The sequence below is a fragment of the Ochotona princeps genome, chromosome 2, assembly GCF_030435755.1.
Source record: "Ochotona princeps isolate mOchPri1 chromosome 2, mOchPri1.hap1, whole genome shotgun sequence".
Taxonomy (NCBI): Eukaryota; Metazoa; Chordata; class Mammalia; order Lagomorpha; family Ochotonidae; genus Ochotona; species Ochotona princeps.
Window position 1 is genome coordinate 32,755,784 of NC_080833.1, and position 17,662 is coordinate 32,773,445.

The window sequence follows — 17,662 nt, forward strand, 5'->3', positions numbered from 1 at the left end:
TTTCTAAATTAAAATAAATCAATAAATATATGAAACAATAAATTTGTATAAATGTTTTAGAAAGCAATTTGGGGGCCTAGCGTGGTAGACTAGTGGCTAAAGTCCTCGCCTTGTACATACCAGGATACCATATGGGCACCAGTTCTAATCCCAGCTGCACCACTTCCCATCCAGCTCCCTGCTTGTGGCCTGGGAAAGCAGTCGAGGACGGCCCAAAGACTTGGGACCCTGCACCCACGTGGGAGACCCAGAAGAGACTCCTGGCTCTTGGCTTCAGATAGGCGCAGCTCCAGCTGTTGCAGCTGCTTGGAGAATGAATCATTGGATGCAAGATCTTCCTCTCTGTCTCTGTTCCTCTCTGTGTATCTGACTTTCCAATGAAAGTAAAATAAATCTTTTTTAAAAAAAGCAATTTGGCATTTTATGGTCAGGTAACAGTATATCATACAACACCACACTTCTACTAGGAAGAAATACTAAAAAGACTTATGATACACATATATATCAGGACACAGGATTATAGTCATGTCTTCTAGAAAACATTTAATTCTTTTTATTTGAAAGAATAATAGAGAAAAGAGAGACAGAAGACTCTTCCATCCATTGATTTACTACCCAAATGGCTGCAATGGCCAGAGCTGAGCCGATCCAAAGTCAGGAACCAGTAGCTTCTTCCAGGTCTCCTAGGTAGGTACAAGGGCCCAATGACATGAACCATCCTCTGCTGCCTCTCCAGGCCACAAATGGGGAGCTGGATCAGAAATGAAGCAGCCAGGACACAAATCAGTACCCACATGGGATGCCAGTGCTACTGGTGAAAGATTAGCTTACTGGACCCAGCATGGTATCCTTATGGCTAAAATCCTTGTCTTGCATGCCTGGGATTCCTTATGGTTATAGGTTCATGCCTTGGCTGATCCACTTCTTTTGCAGCTCCCTGCTTGTGACCTGGCAGAGCAGTTGAGGATGGCCCAAAGCCTTGGGACCCTGTGCCCGCCTGGGAGACCAGGAAAAGCCTTTTTGCTCCTGCCTTTGGATTGGGTTAGCTCCAAACAGCCACTTGGGGAGTGAACCAGAGGTCAGATGCAAGATCTTTCTGGCTCTCTTTCTCTCCTTGTATGTCTGTCTTTCCAATAAAAATAAATACATCTTTACAAAGAAAAGAAAGATTGGGCCCTGCATGATAGTATAGTGGTTATGGTCCTTGCCTTGAACGCGCCGGGATCCCATGTGAGCACTGGTTCTAATCTCAGTGTCCCCACTTCCCATCCAGCTCCCTGCTTGTGGCCTGGGAAAGCAGTCGAGGACTACCCAAGACCTTGGGACCCTGTACCCGCTTGGGAGACCCGGAAGAAGTTCCTGACTCCTGGCTTTGGATTGGATCAGCTCCAGTCATTGCAGTCACTTGGGGAGTGAACCATCAGATGGAAGATCATCCTCTCTGTCTCTCCTTCTCTCTGCATATCCACCTTTCCAATAAAAATAAATAAAATCTTTTTTAAAAAGTTAGCTAGCTATGTCACAGGACCCAAGATTTGCAGTTACTATTAATAATAGTGTTGCATGGAATTTCACACAAAAAAGATGAAAGCAACTTCAGTTCTTGTCCCATGTGAATGAGGAATTTTCATATAGACCGTTTCAGTGAGCAAGGCGAAAGGCATGAGATATTGAAGATAGAAGCCTCCAACTGTAACATCAGGAAGGTATTTTCAAGAAAGGCCTGAGAAAGTGTTTGTCTTTTAAGCACAATGCAGGTGAGCAGAATAATACCTAACAATAATACCTAACAGAATAATACCTAACAGAATAATACCTAACAATCAACAGAAAGGTGGGGACAGAGCCCATCATCAGAAGGCCAGAATTGTAATCCTGTCTAGTTTGGTCAGGATAAAACAAAAGCCACCAGAATGGTGTGAATGGTAACAGCTTTCCAGTCTTATGATAAAACCAGAAACTCAGAGGGGTGGCATGGCACATCTGTCTCGCTAAAAGCAGCTTCTGGGCAGTGGTAAGCATATTTTTCTTGAAGATTGATTTATTTTTATTGGAAAGTCAGATATACAGAGAGAAAGAAAGAGAAGATCTTCCATCAGTTGATTCACTCCCCAAGTGTCAGCAACGGGCAGAGCTGAGCCAGTCTGACGCAAGAAGCCAGGAGCTTCTTTCAGGTCTCCCACGCGGGTGCAGAATACCAAAGCTTTGGGCTGTCCTTGACTGCTTTGCAGGCCACAAAGGGAGCTGGATTGGAAGCTGGGCTACCGGGATTAGAACTGGCAACCATATGGGATCCTGGGGTATGCAAAGCGAGGATTTTAGCCACAAGGCTACCGCGCTGGGCCTGGTAAGCATATTTTTATAGAAGATTTGTTTATTTTTATTTGAAAGATAAATCTACAGAGAGTAGAAACAGAGTGAAGGTCTTCCATCTGCTGGTTCATTCCTCAAATGCCTGCAATAGCAGGAACTGAACCAATCCAAATCCAAAAGCCAAGAGCTTGTTCGGGGTCTCCCAGGCAAGTGTAGGGTCCCAAGGACGTTTGCCGTCCTCCACTGCTTTCCCAGTCCATAAGCAGAGAGCTCGTTCAGAATTGAAGCAGCCAGGGCAGAAACCAGCACCCATGTGGGGATGCCAGCACTAGAAGACAGAGGATTATCCTCTTAAGCCACCACAGCTGCCCAACTTGTACACTTTTAAAGAAACTGCCCCCTAGCTTCTCATTTCAGCAGAGAAGTGACCTTGACTACCTATTGGCTCTTCTCACCTTTTACAATAACGTTAACTAAAAACAACCCACACATCTTCTGCCATAACTTTTATTATGCTAATTTTTATGCAGATTTATTTTTATTTTATTTTGATGCTGTTTACATAGTTGAGAAGGACGCATGCCTGTGAGGGCCACCAGTCAGGGTGCGAAGAGTCAACGTAGAAAAGACAACCGCTCTCCTTCCTGTCTTGCTTTCTGTTTTCCTTGTGTCTGGCGGAAGACAGGAGAGAGGAGCAGAGGGTGCCGTGAGGGTTAGTCGGTAGTGTTACTTACCCAATCACAGCAGTGAAAATGAATTCACTATAACAGATGCAATGTAGTATTGAATTTTTTAAAGTCACCAAAAAGTATGATTTCCATTGGAAAGCAGCAGTATGAACCAACCAGTCACTTTTTACAATCTTTCTTTATTTGAAAGACACAGATAAACAGGGAGACAAACTGAGAGAGCTCTCCCATCACCTGGTTCACTTTTTTTTTTTTTTCCTAATTTTTGCTTTGAGGGGCAGAGTTACAGAGAGATGGAAGAAATCTTTTCTTCTGCTGGCTCCCTCCCAAAATGGCTACAAACACCAGGGCTGAGCCGATCCAAAGCCAGGAGCCAGGAGCATCTGGGTCTCTCGTTAGGTTGCAGGGACCCAAAAACTTGAGGCATATTCTGCTGCTTTCCCTGGCCTCAGCAGGAAGTTAAATTAGAAGTGGAGCAGCCAGGATAGCGTCCGTATGGGATTCCGTAACCACGGGAAGGATAGCCAACTGAGTCCTGGAAGCAGCCCCATGATTCGCTTGTGTTTCAAAATCCCGCATTACCCATGGGTTCCAGGAAGACTGCATCCGTGGCATGCCAAAGTATCAGCTAGAAGTGGACAGGTCAGGGCCTCCGGATACTAGGCATGCCCGCATGTGCCAAAGTGCAGGTCTGGAAGCAAACAGGCTGGCGGTCTTTAGGGTCCTAGACAGAATGCACCTTGGTGCAGCAAAGCACAGGCGTGGAGTGGCAGGCCAGGCACCTGATGCTGGGCCCAGGCAGGTCCTCCCTACAGTGTACTACTGTGACGAATCAGATGGACTGACAGGTAGTTAAGGTCTCTCATTCCTGATGAAGTTACTTGGTTTTGTTGTTTTTTAATTTTCTTAAATTCTTTTATTTTGGTAATTTTTACAGAGTTGATTAGAGCACAAAGGGTCAAGGGCTACAGGAAAGTGGGTATGACCATTGTTCCCACATTAATATTATTATTTTTCCCCTGTATCTGGGATAAGGGAAGAGATAAAGGGAAAAACCCCACCCAGCCTCCCACCCACCCCACGTGGGCCATGCTCTGAGGGTCCTGCTCATGCAGTTTTTGATAATTCAGCAGTTCTGAATTGCTGTCAACCTCGCCACTCCAAATACGATGAACTCTCTTCAGAATCCACTGGCTGACATAGTCTCTTCATGTTTGGGGTTCTGAGATCAGCAGTTCAGTTGGAGGGATTCTCCAAAGAAACTTCATCTGAGGTGATTCCAGACCTGATTCTTCTGTGTGTTTCCCAGTACAGGGTCCAGCACAGTCCGTCGCCCCAGTCATTTATGCATATGCTGGCGGTTACAATTGCTGGGTCAGTTCTGTTTCCAACCCTGTCTTCCACGCAAACCATTGGGTGTTGCAGTCCAGCCCGATCCTGCCCACTTTCTACTTGGCCCTCACGCAAACCAGTGGGAGCTGCAGCCTAGTTGGGGCGACTCGCCATAACCCCCACCAGGCCTGCCCCGTACCCCGGTTCCCATGCTTGCCACTATGTACCGCAGACTTCTTCAGTCTGTCCCACATGCCATTTAGCTCTTGTACATGTCAGTGGACATTGAAGCCTAGTTCAACCCAACCTGCTCTACTATCCAGCCCACACACATACTGGCAGGTGCTGTTCTGTCCAGCCACCGCTGCGCCAGTCCTGGTTTTCATGCTCTCCAGTGGGAGTGGTAACCCAAGAGGGAGGCACCGACTATTTCCCTCCCAGGCCACTCCCACTCCCGGATTATGCACTCTCCAGGTGGTTTAACTTGACAGAATTATCCCCCAGTGCTAGCCTCTGCCAGCTGATGGTGCAGCAAAGCCTAACCAACCCTCACCCACTCTAATTTATGCTCACACCAGTAGGAACAATCAGCCCAGCCTGGCTTTTTCCTGATCTAGTCCACATGAGGCGCACAGGTGTTGTAGCCCTGCCTGGTTTGGTCTGCCCCCATCCCAGCTCACCCTCTCCAGTGGGAGTGGCTGTCCAGCAGGGGAGCCTCCTCATTCCCCCTACTGGCTTTGCCCCCTGCCTCCCTGGTTCTCACATGTGCTGGTTGCGCACTGTTGCCCAGTCTGGTACGGCCCAACTCAACTTGGCATTTGCCAGTGGGTGTTATAGCCTGGCACTGCCCGGCCCACCCCCAATTCCAGCTGACGCATCCAGTCCCAGCCATAATGTGCACTGGTATGTGTGGCAACCTAACCTGGCCCGACCCACATTCTGTTCTGGTGCTTGGATTCGCCAGCAGGTGATGTGAACTGGTTCAGCCTGGTCTGCCCCCGACCTATGCCAAGTGTATGCTGGAGGGTAACTTTCCCTGGCATGATCTGGGCTATTCCCTATCGTAGAGATCACCTGCAGGGACTATGTCCTGCCAGAGGAGTTGCCCAGGCTCCTCCATCAGAACCGCTCCCAATGCAAGATCTCACGCATACCAGTGGTCCAGCCCTACTTAGTCCACCTCCTGTCCTAGCAGGAACAGTGGCCTTTCCTGACTGGCCTCCAACCCATTCTGGTTCTTACTGTTGGATGTTTCAGCCCAGCCAAGGCTCGTCCCTACCCAGACATGGCTCACTCATGACTCAGTAGGGGCAGAGAACTAGCCTAGTCCTTCCCACATCTACGCCAGAGCACCAGATGGTGCTGAAATCTAGCCTGGCCTGGTCCATCCAGTCCCAGTCCACACTTGGTGCCAAGGGAGACTGCAGCCATGTCCAGATCAGAATGCAGCCCCCACTCCTGCCCCCGCACTCACCAGTGGGAACCCCAGCCCAGTTAAAATGTCTTCTTAGCTCCCCAATCCGGCCTGTTCCCAACCATAGTACGCATGCCAGTGGCTACTCTGACCCAGCTTGGCATAGCCCCTCACCTGTCTAAGCCTTTGCTTAGGTACTGTGGCCTAGTGTCCCTGGCTCATGCAGACCAGTTGGTGGAAGAGCCTAGCTCAACATGACCTGTAATCCATCCTGGTTTCTGTTCTTCCTTGTGAGTTAAGGTTTGCTTGGCCCTGCCCGGTCCACCCTCTTCCAGTTGCAGCTTGGCCCACCCCACATCCTGTTTTAGGATGCACATTCAGGTGCTACTGCCTTGACCTGCCCAGATTGTTGTCGGTTCCTTTACCTGTAAGTGATGGCAGGTTCCATGTTCACACCTAGCTCAGCCCATCACCACCCCAACTCGTGAACTAACCAGCGGGGCTTATATTTCCACAGGGTTGGACCCACACTTCCCCCAGAGAATCTACCCCTGCGTCTGGTTCTCTCGCGTGTTGGTTAGTGTCTTGACCCTACAAAGTGTGACCCATCCCCCATTCCACCACTCGGTCAGGTACTGGTACCTAGCCCTGCCAGGCAAGCCCCCAGCCATAGCGTTTGTGTGGACTGGTGTGTGGCAGTCAGTGATTCTGTATGCTAACAGCCCTTCTCAGGATTCCCATGTGACTTGATGAATCAGTCCAGACCAAATAGAACTTATGGACTCTCTCCTCCAAACCCTCAGCTCTCAGTCCCCATGCTTGCAAGAAAATTCTGTGACACCATCGCTAGGAATCTCACAGAATTCATCCCTATCCTACATTCACACTAGCTTTGTCCCTGGATGTCCCTAGGCAGCAATTACATAGCCTATAAACCTTAGAGCTCGCTGCCAGGCAGCCAGCAGGCAGATCCTGGTGCCAAATAAACGCACTGGCTGCTCAAAGCCTAGGACTCTCACCGTGTGGTGACAGTGCCCATGGGCTAAGTCTGGGGCATTGGGTCCGACTTGGTTCAAGTACTCTCCTCAAGCGGGTCGCCACCACTGCAGACGGCTGCTGCCACCTGAGCTGCCAAGGTCGAACTCCCTCTTTTTTTTTTTTTGTTTAATTTTTGAAGTTACTTTTTAAAAAATATAAAATCTCGTGCTTGGAGTGGCGAGACTGGCAGCGATTCATAACTGGTGAACTATCAAAACCACTTAAGCAAGTATCTCAGAGCGTGCCCCACATCTGAAACTTGGGGTGGGTGGGAAACTGGGTGGGGCTTCTCCCTCAATATCCCCCTTTACCTCAGATACATGAAGGAAACAATATAGAAATAATAGTCTTGCCCACTTCCCTATAGCCCTTGAACCTTTTGACCGCAATTAACTATGTAAAGACTGTCAAAAATATAATATATATATAATATAATATATATATTATATATTATAATATAATATATATAATAATATATATTATAATAATATATATTATATATTATATAATATAATAATATATTATAATATAATATAATATAATATAATATAATATATATTATATTATATTATATTATATTATATTATATTAGTGTGATAGCCTAGTGGCTAAAGTCCTCACCTTGCATGCATCAGGATCCCATATGGGTCCTGGTTCATACCCCAGCTGCTCCACTTTCCATCCAGCTCCCTGCTTGTGGCCTGAGAAAGTAGTCGAGGATGGCCCAAAGCCTTGGGACCCTGCACCAGCATGGGAGACCTGGAAGAGCTCCAGGCTCCTGGCTTCAGATTGGCACAGCACCAGCTGTTGAAGTCACTTGGGGAGTGAATCATCGGACAGAAGATCTTCCTCTCTGTCTCTCCTCCTCTCTGTATATCTGACTTTGCAGTAAAAATAAATACATCTTTAAATAAATAAATAAATAAATAAAATTATATGGATAGGCAGATAGATCTTGCTTCTCCCCATTTTTTACCCTGCTTAAGGCATGTTCTTTTTAGCTTTGTCCCTTAATCTCCTTGAGAGCAAAGGAACAAAGTTAGAATATCAGCTCCAATCGTTGTTGTCATGACAAAACCAAGGAGACATAGCCCGTGCTAATCCCATATCTGAGTTACTGTCAAAGAAATGGCTCCTGATTTATCAGCTTATGAGAATGGGAGGGGGAAACCACCAGTCCCACCCTTCTGATGTCCATTCTGTTCTGAACAAGGTGCTGGACATTGCTACCCATTGTGAAGGAGTCCCCCTCCCTGAGATGGTGCATAAAAGCCACCAGTTCCACCACTTTCTCAGGTCTTTCCTTCCTTGGAGCCCCTTCCTGTTGCTATGGCAGGAGACCTCTCTCACTCTTAAATAAATCTGGCTTTGTGGGCCCGGTGATGTGGCCTAGCGGCTAAAGTCCTCACCTTGAACACGCCGGGTCCCATATGGGCGCCGGTTCTAATCCTGGCAGCTCCACTTCCCATCCAGCACCCTGCTTGTGGCCTGGGAAAGCAGTCAAGGATGGCCCAATGGAGACCTGGAGGAAGTTCCTGGCTCCGGATCAGCACAGCACCAGCCTTTGCGGTCACTTGGGGAGTGAATCATCGGACAGAAGATCTTCTTCTCCTTCTTTCCTCCTCTCTGTATATCTGACTTTGTAATAAAGATAAATAAATCTTTAAAAATAAATAAATAAATCTGGCTTTACATACTGAAATTGCCCACATGAAAATTGTTCTTTAGTGTGATGGATCCTGGGCAGCATACAGCTGCTGAACAACACTGCGTTGATCTAGGGTAAGCAGGGCATGGACCTAATTCAACTGTGCTAGGCCAGGAGCCTGGAAACAGGACCCTGAGGATGAGGAGGATGTCCACTGATGGCCCTTGGCATTACCAAGAAACTGGCAACAGGATCTCCATTCTCAGGGACCGGAGATGAGGGTGTGTCCTGGCACACAGTACATGTGCTGCCTCCAATGCTGACTCCTATGCAGGGGAGAGGTTCATGCCCAGGATCGCACAAATGATGAGTCGAGTCGGCCTGCCCCTGTGAACCAACTGAAGCCTTTAGACGGATACCTCTTCGAAAGACAGAAAAAGGCGAGCAGCTTCCGAGAGTGGTCATGACTGCAGAGGAACACTTTCTTTTTTTTTTTTTAAAGATTTATTCATTTTATTACAGCCAGATATACACAGAGGAGGAGAGACAGAGAGGAAGATCTTCCGTCCGATGATTCACTCCCCAAGTGAGCCGCAATGGGCCGGTGCACGTCGATCCGAAGCCGGGAACTCCCACGCGGGTGCAGTGTCCCAATGCACTGGGCCGTCCTCGATTGCCTTCCCAGGCCACAAGCAGGGAGCTGGATGGGAAGTGGAGCAGCCGGGATTAGAACCGGCGCCCATATGGGATCCAGGGCACGTTGACGGCAAGGACTTTAGCCGCTAAGCAATCATGCTGGGTTCCTAAGAAAATTTTAAAGACCCATAGTTCTTAGTTCGGCACTTCTTTTTTTTTTTTTTTTTAAGATTTATTCATTGGGCCCGGCAGCGTGGCCTAGCGGCTAAAGTCCTCGCCTTGAAAGCCCCGGGATCCCATATGGGCGCCGATTCTAATCCCAGCTGCTCTACTTCCCATCCAGCTCCCTGCTTGTGGCCTGGGAAAGCAGCTGAGGACGGCCCAAAGCCTTGGGACCCTGCATCCGCGTGGGAGACCTGGAGCAAGTTCCATGCTCCTGGCTTCAGATTGGCACAGCATCAGTCATTGCGGTCACTTGGGGAGTGAATCATCGGATAGAAGATCTTCCTCTGTGAATATCTGACTTTGCAATAAAAATAATAAATAAATCTTTTTTTAAAATTTATTTATTTATTTATATTGGAAAGGCACATTTGCAGAGAAAGAGACAGAGAAAGGTCTTCCATCTGCTGGTTCACTCCCCAGATGGCTACAACAACCAGAGCTGAACCAATCCAAACCTAGCAGCCAGGAGCTTCTTCTAGGTCTTCGACATGGGTGCAGGGTCTTAGACATAGATGCAGGGTCCCAAGTCTTTGGGAAATTCTTTACTGCTTTCCCAGGCTTAGCCACTGAGGATTTAGCCACTGAGCCATTGCAGCGGGCCCTAACCACAGCCTTATGATCAGATTTATATGTTAGTCCTGCCGTGTTCGCTCTTTGTTTTCTATTTCTCTAATTCGAAAAACAAACAAAGGTCCTACTCTTGTTAACAATCTGTTTTGAAACATTTTTCATTCAAGATTTTGGAACTGCAGCAAAAGCTAGAATATGCCCAGAAAGTCTGTCTCACGGACACTTGTATATTGAGGAAGAAACAACTTGAGGAAAAGATCAAAGAAGCAATAGAAAATGAAGCTAAAGTGAAGCAGCAGTATCAGGAAGAGCAACACAAGAGGTAAGGGGAGCAGTGGCCAGCCGGCCTGTCCTGGGTAGGACATGATGAGCTCATCGGTGGTGTCCGTTTACCAACATCATGTTTGTGTCCCCTCTGTTCCACTGAGGTCAGCTCAGCCACACAACTGCGTATATATAGCACTGACCTCACGCTCTTCTGTTTTCCTGTTTGCCTGTGGCACTGGATCATGGGATTCTTCAAGGAACCTTATTTCTTGTTCAGAGACACCGAGTAAGCTTTCTTGAATGTCTAGATGGCCTATGAAATAAGATAGACTGAGATTCGCTTTTCTAACTCCTTGTCATGATTGGCATACATTGAGGTTACAGTGAAGTTGGTATTTTGCTTTTTAAAAAAAAAAATAAAGATTTATTTATATTTATTGGAAAGTCAGATATACAGAGAGGAGGAGAGACAGAGAGGAAGATCTTCTGTCCGATGATTCACTCCCCAAGTGAGTGCAATGGCCGGTGTTGCGCCGATCCGAAGTCGGAACCAGGAACCTCTTCCGGGTCTCCCTCATGGGTGTAGGGTCCCAAGGCTTTGGGCCATCCTAGACTGCCTTCCCAGGCCACAAGCAGGGAGCTGGATAGGAAGTGGGACTGCCGAGATTAGAACTGGTGCCCATATGGGATCCTGGCGCATTCAAGGCGAGGACTTTAGCCTCTAGGCTACCACATTTGGCCCCCAGGTATTTTGTTTTAGTACTCCGCCATCTTACTCATCAACAGATTACTGCCAGTTGAGAGATGTTCAGTTTTTCTAAAGTGATTGTCATCACAATTCTTATTCAAAGTATTCTTTTGAATGCTCTGAACTTTAATAACTGATGCTTATTTATATAACACTCAGAATCATCCACATATTTTGAGAAAGATGTAGTTTTAACCACTGCAAAAAGATGCAAATGTCCTCATGTACTTTGTGACCCACAAACTTATGAACTGTTATGATCTGTTTATCTGGTATTAAATTTCTACTTCTGTGATGTTATTTTAATAGTTTATCACAATTTGCTGTTTTTAAATTTTTACTTGTTTATTAGAAAGACAGAACTCGCATCTGCTGAGTCACTCCGCGCATGCTTAAGACAGCCAGGGCTGGGCCGGTAACAGAGCCGGAAATTCAGTCCAAGTCTTCCATCTCAACCACTAGAGTCCCCAGCCTGCTCTAAGGATTTGTATTGGTGAGAAGCTGAAATTAGGGCTATAGCCAACTACTGAACTCAGACATTCCCATATGGGACGCAGGCTTCCCACCCAGCGCTCTAACTTCTGGCCCAAAGGCCTGCCCCCCATCTAGTTAATAAATCCTGTACTTTACATTTACATTTTCCCCAGTTTCTTGCTATTACAAAGGCATTTTATATATCCTGGCATGTAAGCACTTGTAATAGTCAAGATTCAGTGAGAGATCTAGAACCAGTAAGAAGTATGTGCATATCTATGTTACATATAGTTAGGTTCAGGGATGACTGAGAGGAGGGAAAAAGAAACTTTTTTAGCTTAGGCAGTTGTTTTACTGGCTGCTCTTTGGCGGAGATGGCCGTCCAAGGTATACAGGACTGGACATTCATACATCTTAGGCAGGAGGATGGAAGAAGGCAGCAGCTCCTCAGTTTGTACATGTGTGTGACCTGGAGCAAGTGGTCTGTAGCTCAGGGTGTTCCTCCCAGTGGACTGACACAAGGCCTGAGTGGTTCTTGTAGAACACTCCATTCATTCCTGAGGAGATAAGGCCCTGATTATCCATCCTCCACTCACTCTCACTCTGCCTCAGGCCAGCATCTTGCTCTGCCCAACCTAATGTCTATGCATATGTACTTTTATAATTTTATATGTGTAAGACGTATTTCATTTATTTGAAAGGTCAAATGACTGAGACACAGAGAGAGACAGAAGCAAAAGCTCTTCCGTCTGCTGGTTCATTCCCCACATGGCTACAACGGCCAGGCGAGCCCAAGGCCAGAGGCCAGAAATTCCATCCTAATCTCCCACGTAGTTGCCAGGGGCTCAGATACTTGGGCCATATTATGCTTCCTGCACAGGCACATTAGGAGAGAGCTGGACCGCAAACAGAGCAGCTGGACTCAAACTAGCATGTCCATGTGGGATGTGCTATATCACAGGCAGCAGTTTAACCTGCCATGCAACAATGTCAGGCCCCCAGGCATGTATTTAATAAGAGATTCCCTATAGGAGTTTGGTCTTAAGCAATTATGGAAGTTTATGCTCTTTTTTTTTTCTAGTTACCTAAGATAGGAGCTAGGAGGATTAATTTGAAATATTTCTTCTTTATAATATATGCATCTAATACGTCAAGGTTCCCACTTTTTACTGTATCCCACAAATGCTATAAGCTGTATTTTCATTTTCATTTAGTTCAAAATATGTCTAATTATCATGGAACTTTATATCTGATTCATACATGATTTGAAGTGTGTTTATTTCCAAACATTTGTAATTTTCCCATCAAATTGTTTTTGATTTTTAGTTTTATAATATGATATCGTTTTAAGCAGTTATATGAAATTCTATTGCTCAGATATAATTTATGTAATATTTTTAAGGTTTATTTTTGGAAAGTCACATATACAGAGAGAAAGAGAGACTCCCCAAGTGACTGCAATGGCCAAAGATAAGCCGATCCAAAGCCAGGAGCCAGGAGCTTCTTCCAGGTCTCCCACACACATGTGCAGAGTCCCAAGGCTTTGAGCCATCCTCAGCTGCTTTTCCAAACCACAAGCAGGGAGCTAGAAGGGAAGCAGGGCTGCTGGGATTAGAATCAGCGCCCACTTGGGATCCCTGTGCCCATATGGGATCCTGGCACATGCAAGGCGAGGATTTTAGCCACTAGGCTACAAGAGTGGACCTTGTAATGTGTGTTGGGTTTTTTTACGATTTATTTTTATTGCAAAGTCAGATATACAGAAAGCAGGAGAGACAGAGAGGAAGATCTTCCATCTGATTATTCACTCCTCAAGTGAGCCGCAACGGGCCGGTGCACGCCAATCCGATGTCGGGAGCCAGGAACTTCCACCAGGTCTCTCAAGTGGGTGCAGGGTCCCAAGGCTTTGGGCTGTCCTCGACTACTTTCCCACGTCACAAGCAGGGAGCTGGATGGGAAGTGGGGCTGCCAGGATTAGAACTGGCGCCCATATGGGATTCCAGCTCATTGAAGGCAAGGACTTTAGCCGCTAAGCCAGTATAAATAATGCTGCATTGAATATCTGTGTGCTTAGACTGGGAACTGCCGCACAGTGTGACGAGTGTTATTTTGAAGAACACTTTGGTGGTGGCACATAGAAGGCACCTGTGGAGCCAGGATGCTGAAGAAGGCTCCCCCTAGAGCCTGGCACAAAAACCTAACGGCTAAAATCCTCACCTTGAATGCACAGGGATCCCATATGGGCACCAGTTCTAATCCCAGCGGCCCCGCTTCCCATTTAGCTCCCTGCTTGTGGCCTGGGAAAGCAGTCAAGGACGGCACAAAGCCTTGGGACCTTGTACCCATGAGAAGCTCCTGACTCCTGGTTTTGGATTGACTCAGCTTCGGTCATTGCAGTCACTTTGGGAGTGAATCATTGGACAGAAAATCTTCCTCTCTGTCTCTCTCCTCTGTATATATGACTTTCCAATATAAATAGATAAGTCAATTAATTAATTAAAGAAGGCTCCACTTGGCCAGTGTTGTGGCGTAACAGGTACATATACCACCTGATATCCCAACATCCCATATGGTTACTGGTTCCTGTTCCAGCTTCACTACTTCTAATCCATCTCTCTGCTAATGATCTGGGAAAAACAGAAGTTGGCCCAAGTGCTTCGACCTTTGTCATCCGCGAAAAAAGACGAAGAAGAAACTCCTGGCTTCAGCCTAATCCAGCACTGGCCATTGCAGCCATCTGAGGAGTGAATCAACAGATGGAAAATCTTTCTTTGTGCTCTATAGTTCAAACTCTGTATGGTATATGAGTTAAATATATCCATGCATTGCTGCTTCCATTTTTACTTCTTTTTATTTACTTTTAAAGATTTATTTGAAAGTCAATGTAACAGAGAGAGAGAGAGATCATCCATCCAGGTCTCCCACTTGGATAACAGGGACCCAAGGACTTTGGCTATCCTCCAGTGCTTTCCCAGGCTTAGTGGCAGGAAGCACGATTGGAAGCAGAGCAGTTGGGATTGAAATCAGATCTTACATTGGATGCCAGTGTCACAGACAGTAGCTTAATTTGCTATACCACATATCTGCTACCCTGGATAATTATTTCTTCCTTGTAGGACCACTTGAATAAGTGAGAGAGAGAACTAAGAAAGAAAGGTTTCTGATACAAAGGAGGTTCCCCATTTCTTCTCTTTATGCTGTGGACACATACGTGTCGGGGACACCCGCATCACTGTGCACCCTGAGCCCAGAGGAGGGACTAGGGTTACAAAAAAGACAACACTCAGTGGGTCATTCTTGTAAAGAGAATGCCATTTATTCGAAGTTGGCCTGCCTCTTTTATAGTCTGCCTAGTTCCTCCCAGTATTTTCCCAATGCTCAAGCAACTGCTAAGCTCCCCTGGGGGCATCTTAAAAAAGGGGAAGCAGGGAAGAGGAAGCTTGCAGTCAAGCCAGGGGCTAAATGTATCAGGCCAAGATTGCCCATCCTGTTACCCCTAGAGAAACAAGTAAGCTGTGGAGTTAACCCTTGGGAGACCCAGATCTAATTAAGTAAAAACGTGCACATACCCTATCTAATTAAGTAAAAACGTTTCCTATGGAAGCATAAAATGTGAATTCTGAACTTCATTTGCAAGAATTTAGTATTTACAGTGTGACTTAATAATGTGCATTTACTGCCCTCAGGAAACTCCTAGATCAGAATGTCAGTGAGCTCCAAAGGCAAGTGAAGACCTTACAGGACAAAGAGAACCACCTGGAAATGACCAGTTACCAGCAACAATCCAAAATTCAGCAGCAAGAAACCCTCCTCAAACAACTGGAAAACGAGAAAAGAAAATCTGAAGAGGTAAGACAGGAAACAGACACGCCTCAAAGACTCCCTGTTCCCACAGGCCTGAGTGGCAGCGAATTCTTAGCAAGTGCCCAGCCCTTCACCCTTTAGGTTTAGCCAGAGCTTCAGTCCGGAAAGAAGCTGCTCCAGAGAAGACAGGTCAGAGGCTTGAAGCTTACATACAGCATCACGGATAGCTTTGCCCCAGGCTATAGCTAGAGGGAGGGGCTTGGGGCTCACCATGGACTGTGGCAGCCTGAGCAGGGGAGGAAAGGCAGAGTTAGGCTGTCCTGTGGAACTGACAGAAGTCTCTCTGGTCGTACAAGTTGTCTGGCTGGAGCAGCCCTTTCCCTGGCGGTACTAATACTTTCACTAATGAAAATTTCCTTAAAGGATAAATTTCTTTTATGAAAGCTACCTGTTCCTAGCACACCCCCAGTTGCTTCTTAAGCAGCGGCACCATCTTTGCTCCGCAGGTTGTGCATGCAACTCCACTTCATCGGCCAATCTTGGTCGATGATCGGAGGTCGCAGCCCATCCCCAGTATTTTTTAAGCAGCCAGCACAATCTTTGCTCCCCCGGCCATCCACCGATGAGCTCTGGGGACTTGGGGATGATGAATTGCTGCCTAGGGACATGTATGGATACAGACACTGTACATGCAAGTGAGGAATGAATCCTGAGGAACACCTAACAACAGGGCCACTTGCTGTGCCTTAGGTGATGTGAAAAGAATAATTACACATTTCCCATTGCAAATCCTAGTTACTTGCTGATGGATCAAGACTGCTGACATCATTCCTACTCTTTGCACATCAAATGAACTGCAAACGTTGTCTTTGAATTCAGTACTCTAGTGTGACACATTCACTTTCTTCATTTTCTTCTTGTTTGTTTTCTTTTGGTACAAAAGCTTCTAGGTGGACTTCTATAATTCACATGTGAATCCGTAGCCAGAGACTGTTTCAATCATGTATATAGTTTTATTTTGAAAATTAGGCTGATGCATAAGGAAACCAATGCCCTTCACTTTATATTTGCATTCTTAAATGATAAGCATTATACATTTGAAAGTTATCTTACATTAGTGGTTATCTTAGCCCTACCTTTATTTACTTTCATTTAATGATCTCAGCTAAAGACTTCATTATGGCTTTATAGAAAATAACTAACCTATTTTTCATGTTTCCTAAGTGATAAACATATTACATATGGAGAAATGCAGTTGATAAAAAAATAAGAACTATAATTTCTACTTCTTGATTAGGAAAAATAGTGACTTGGGGAAAATAATATATAAATAAAGTTGTAAGATATAACTTAAAAAAAAAAAAAAGCAAGCTATCTGTTCCTATGCCTGCTTCTTCTCAGAACAACTAACTAACTCAGAACAACTAACTAACGTAGCATATCTGGTCTCCTGGGCTCCTGTCTGGGATCATACGTCCTGAGCCCAAACACAGGCAAGAAGGGATATAACACAGGGAACAAGATGCCTACCAAACGATCAAATGGCCAGGAGCCAGCAAGAACTGCCTTCAGAGAACCCTGAGGTTCAGAAGTCACAGGAAGGCCATCTCCTGCAATGAAGTGGGGGGGTTTGCAGACACTGCCCCTGAAGCCTCGGCAAATGTCTCTTCCTCTGCCCTTCACCTGCCAGCTGGTGCCAGAGAGAAAAAGGAGAAAAAAAAAATCCCAAAGCTGTTTTCCCCTCTCCATACTCGATACCACCTTCCATACTTCACTTATGATGCTGTTGCATGGAAATTCAACACCAAAGATGATAGCAGCCTCAGTTCTTGTCTCACATAAAAGAAGAATTTTGGGGGCCTGACATGATGGTTCAGTTAACTAATCTTTCCGTTCAAGTTCCGGGATCCCATATGGGTGCCAGTTCATGTCCCGGATGCTCCACTTCCCATCCAGCTGCCTACTTGTGGGGCCTTGAGAAAGCGGTAGAGGATGGCCCAAAGCCTTGGGACCCTTCACCCACATGGAAGACCCAGCAAAAGATGGCTCCAGATTGGCTGGGCTGTGGCCATTGCGGCTACTTGGGAAGTGAAAAAGGCAAATCTGCCTTTCTAACATAACTAAATAAATAAATAAAAATAAAGTTGCAAGAGAAAATGTGTCTTTAAAGCACAATTCAGGTGAGAACAACAGCTGACAATCAACAAGAGGATGGGAACAAACCTCATCAGAAGATCACAACTGTAAGCCTGTCTAGCTTGCTCAGGATAAAACAAACCTCATCAGAAGATCACAACTGTAAGCCTGTCTAGCTTGCTCAGGATAAAACAAAAAGCCAACGGGTGGGTGTGACTGATAAACTCAGAAGGGTGGGAAGACACTTTTGTCTTGTTTAGAAGTACCTTCTGAGCAGAAGCAAGCATTCTGTACAATTTTGAAGTACCTTTTGTACCTTTTCCCATTACAACAGGAATGTGACTCTACTAGCTATTAGCCCTTGTAAC

The 17,662-nt window shown here is 46.0% G+C and overlaps 1 protein-coding gene across 11 annotated transcripts in view; it reads left to right on the forward strand.

The window, feature by feature from the left end:
* Nucleotides 1-17,662, forward strand: part of CCDC30 (coiled-coil domain containing 30) — a 108,491-nt gene that overhangs the window by 67,447 nt on the left and 23,382 nt on the right. For all 11 annotated transcript variants that reach the window (XM_058679811.1, XM_058679804.1, XM_058679764.1 and 8 more), the window contains 2 exons: nucleotides 10,033-10,187; nucleotides 15,041-15,203. In XM_058679811.1, the coding sequence (XP_058535794.1) occupies nucleotides 10,033-10,187; nucleotides 15,041-15,203 (318 nt within the window). The remainder of the gene's footprint in view (nucleotides 1-10,032; nucleotides 10,188-15,040; nucleotides 15,204-17,662) is intronic.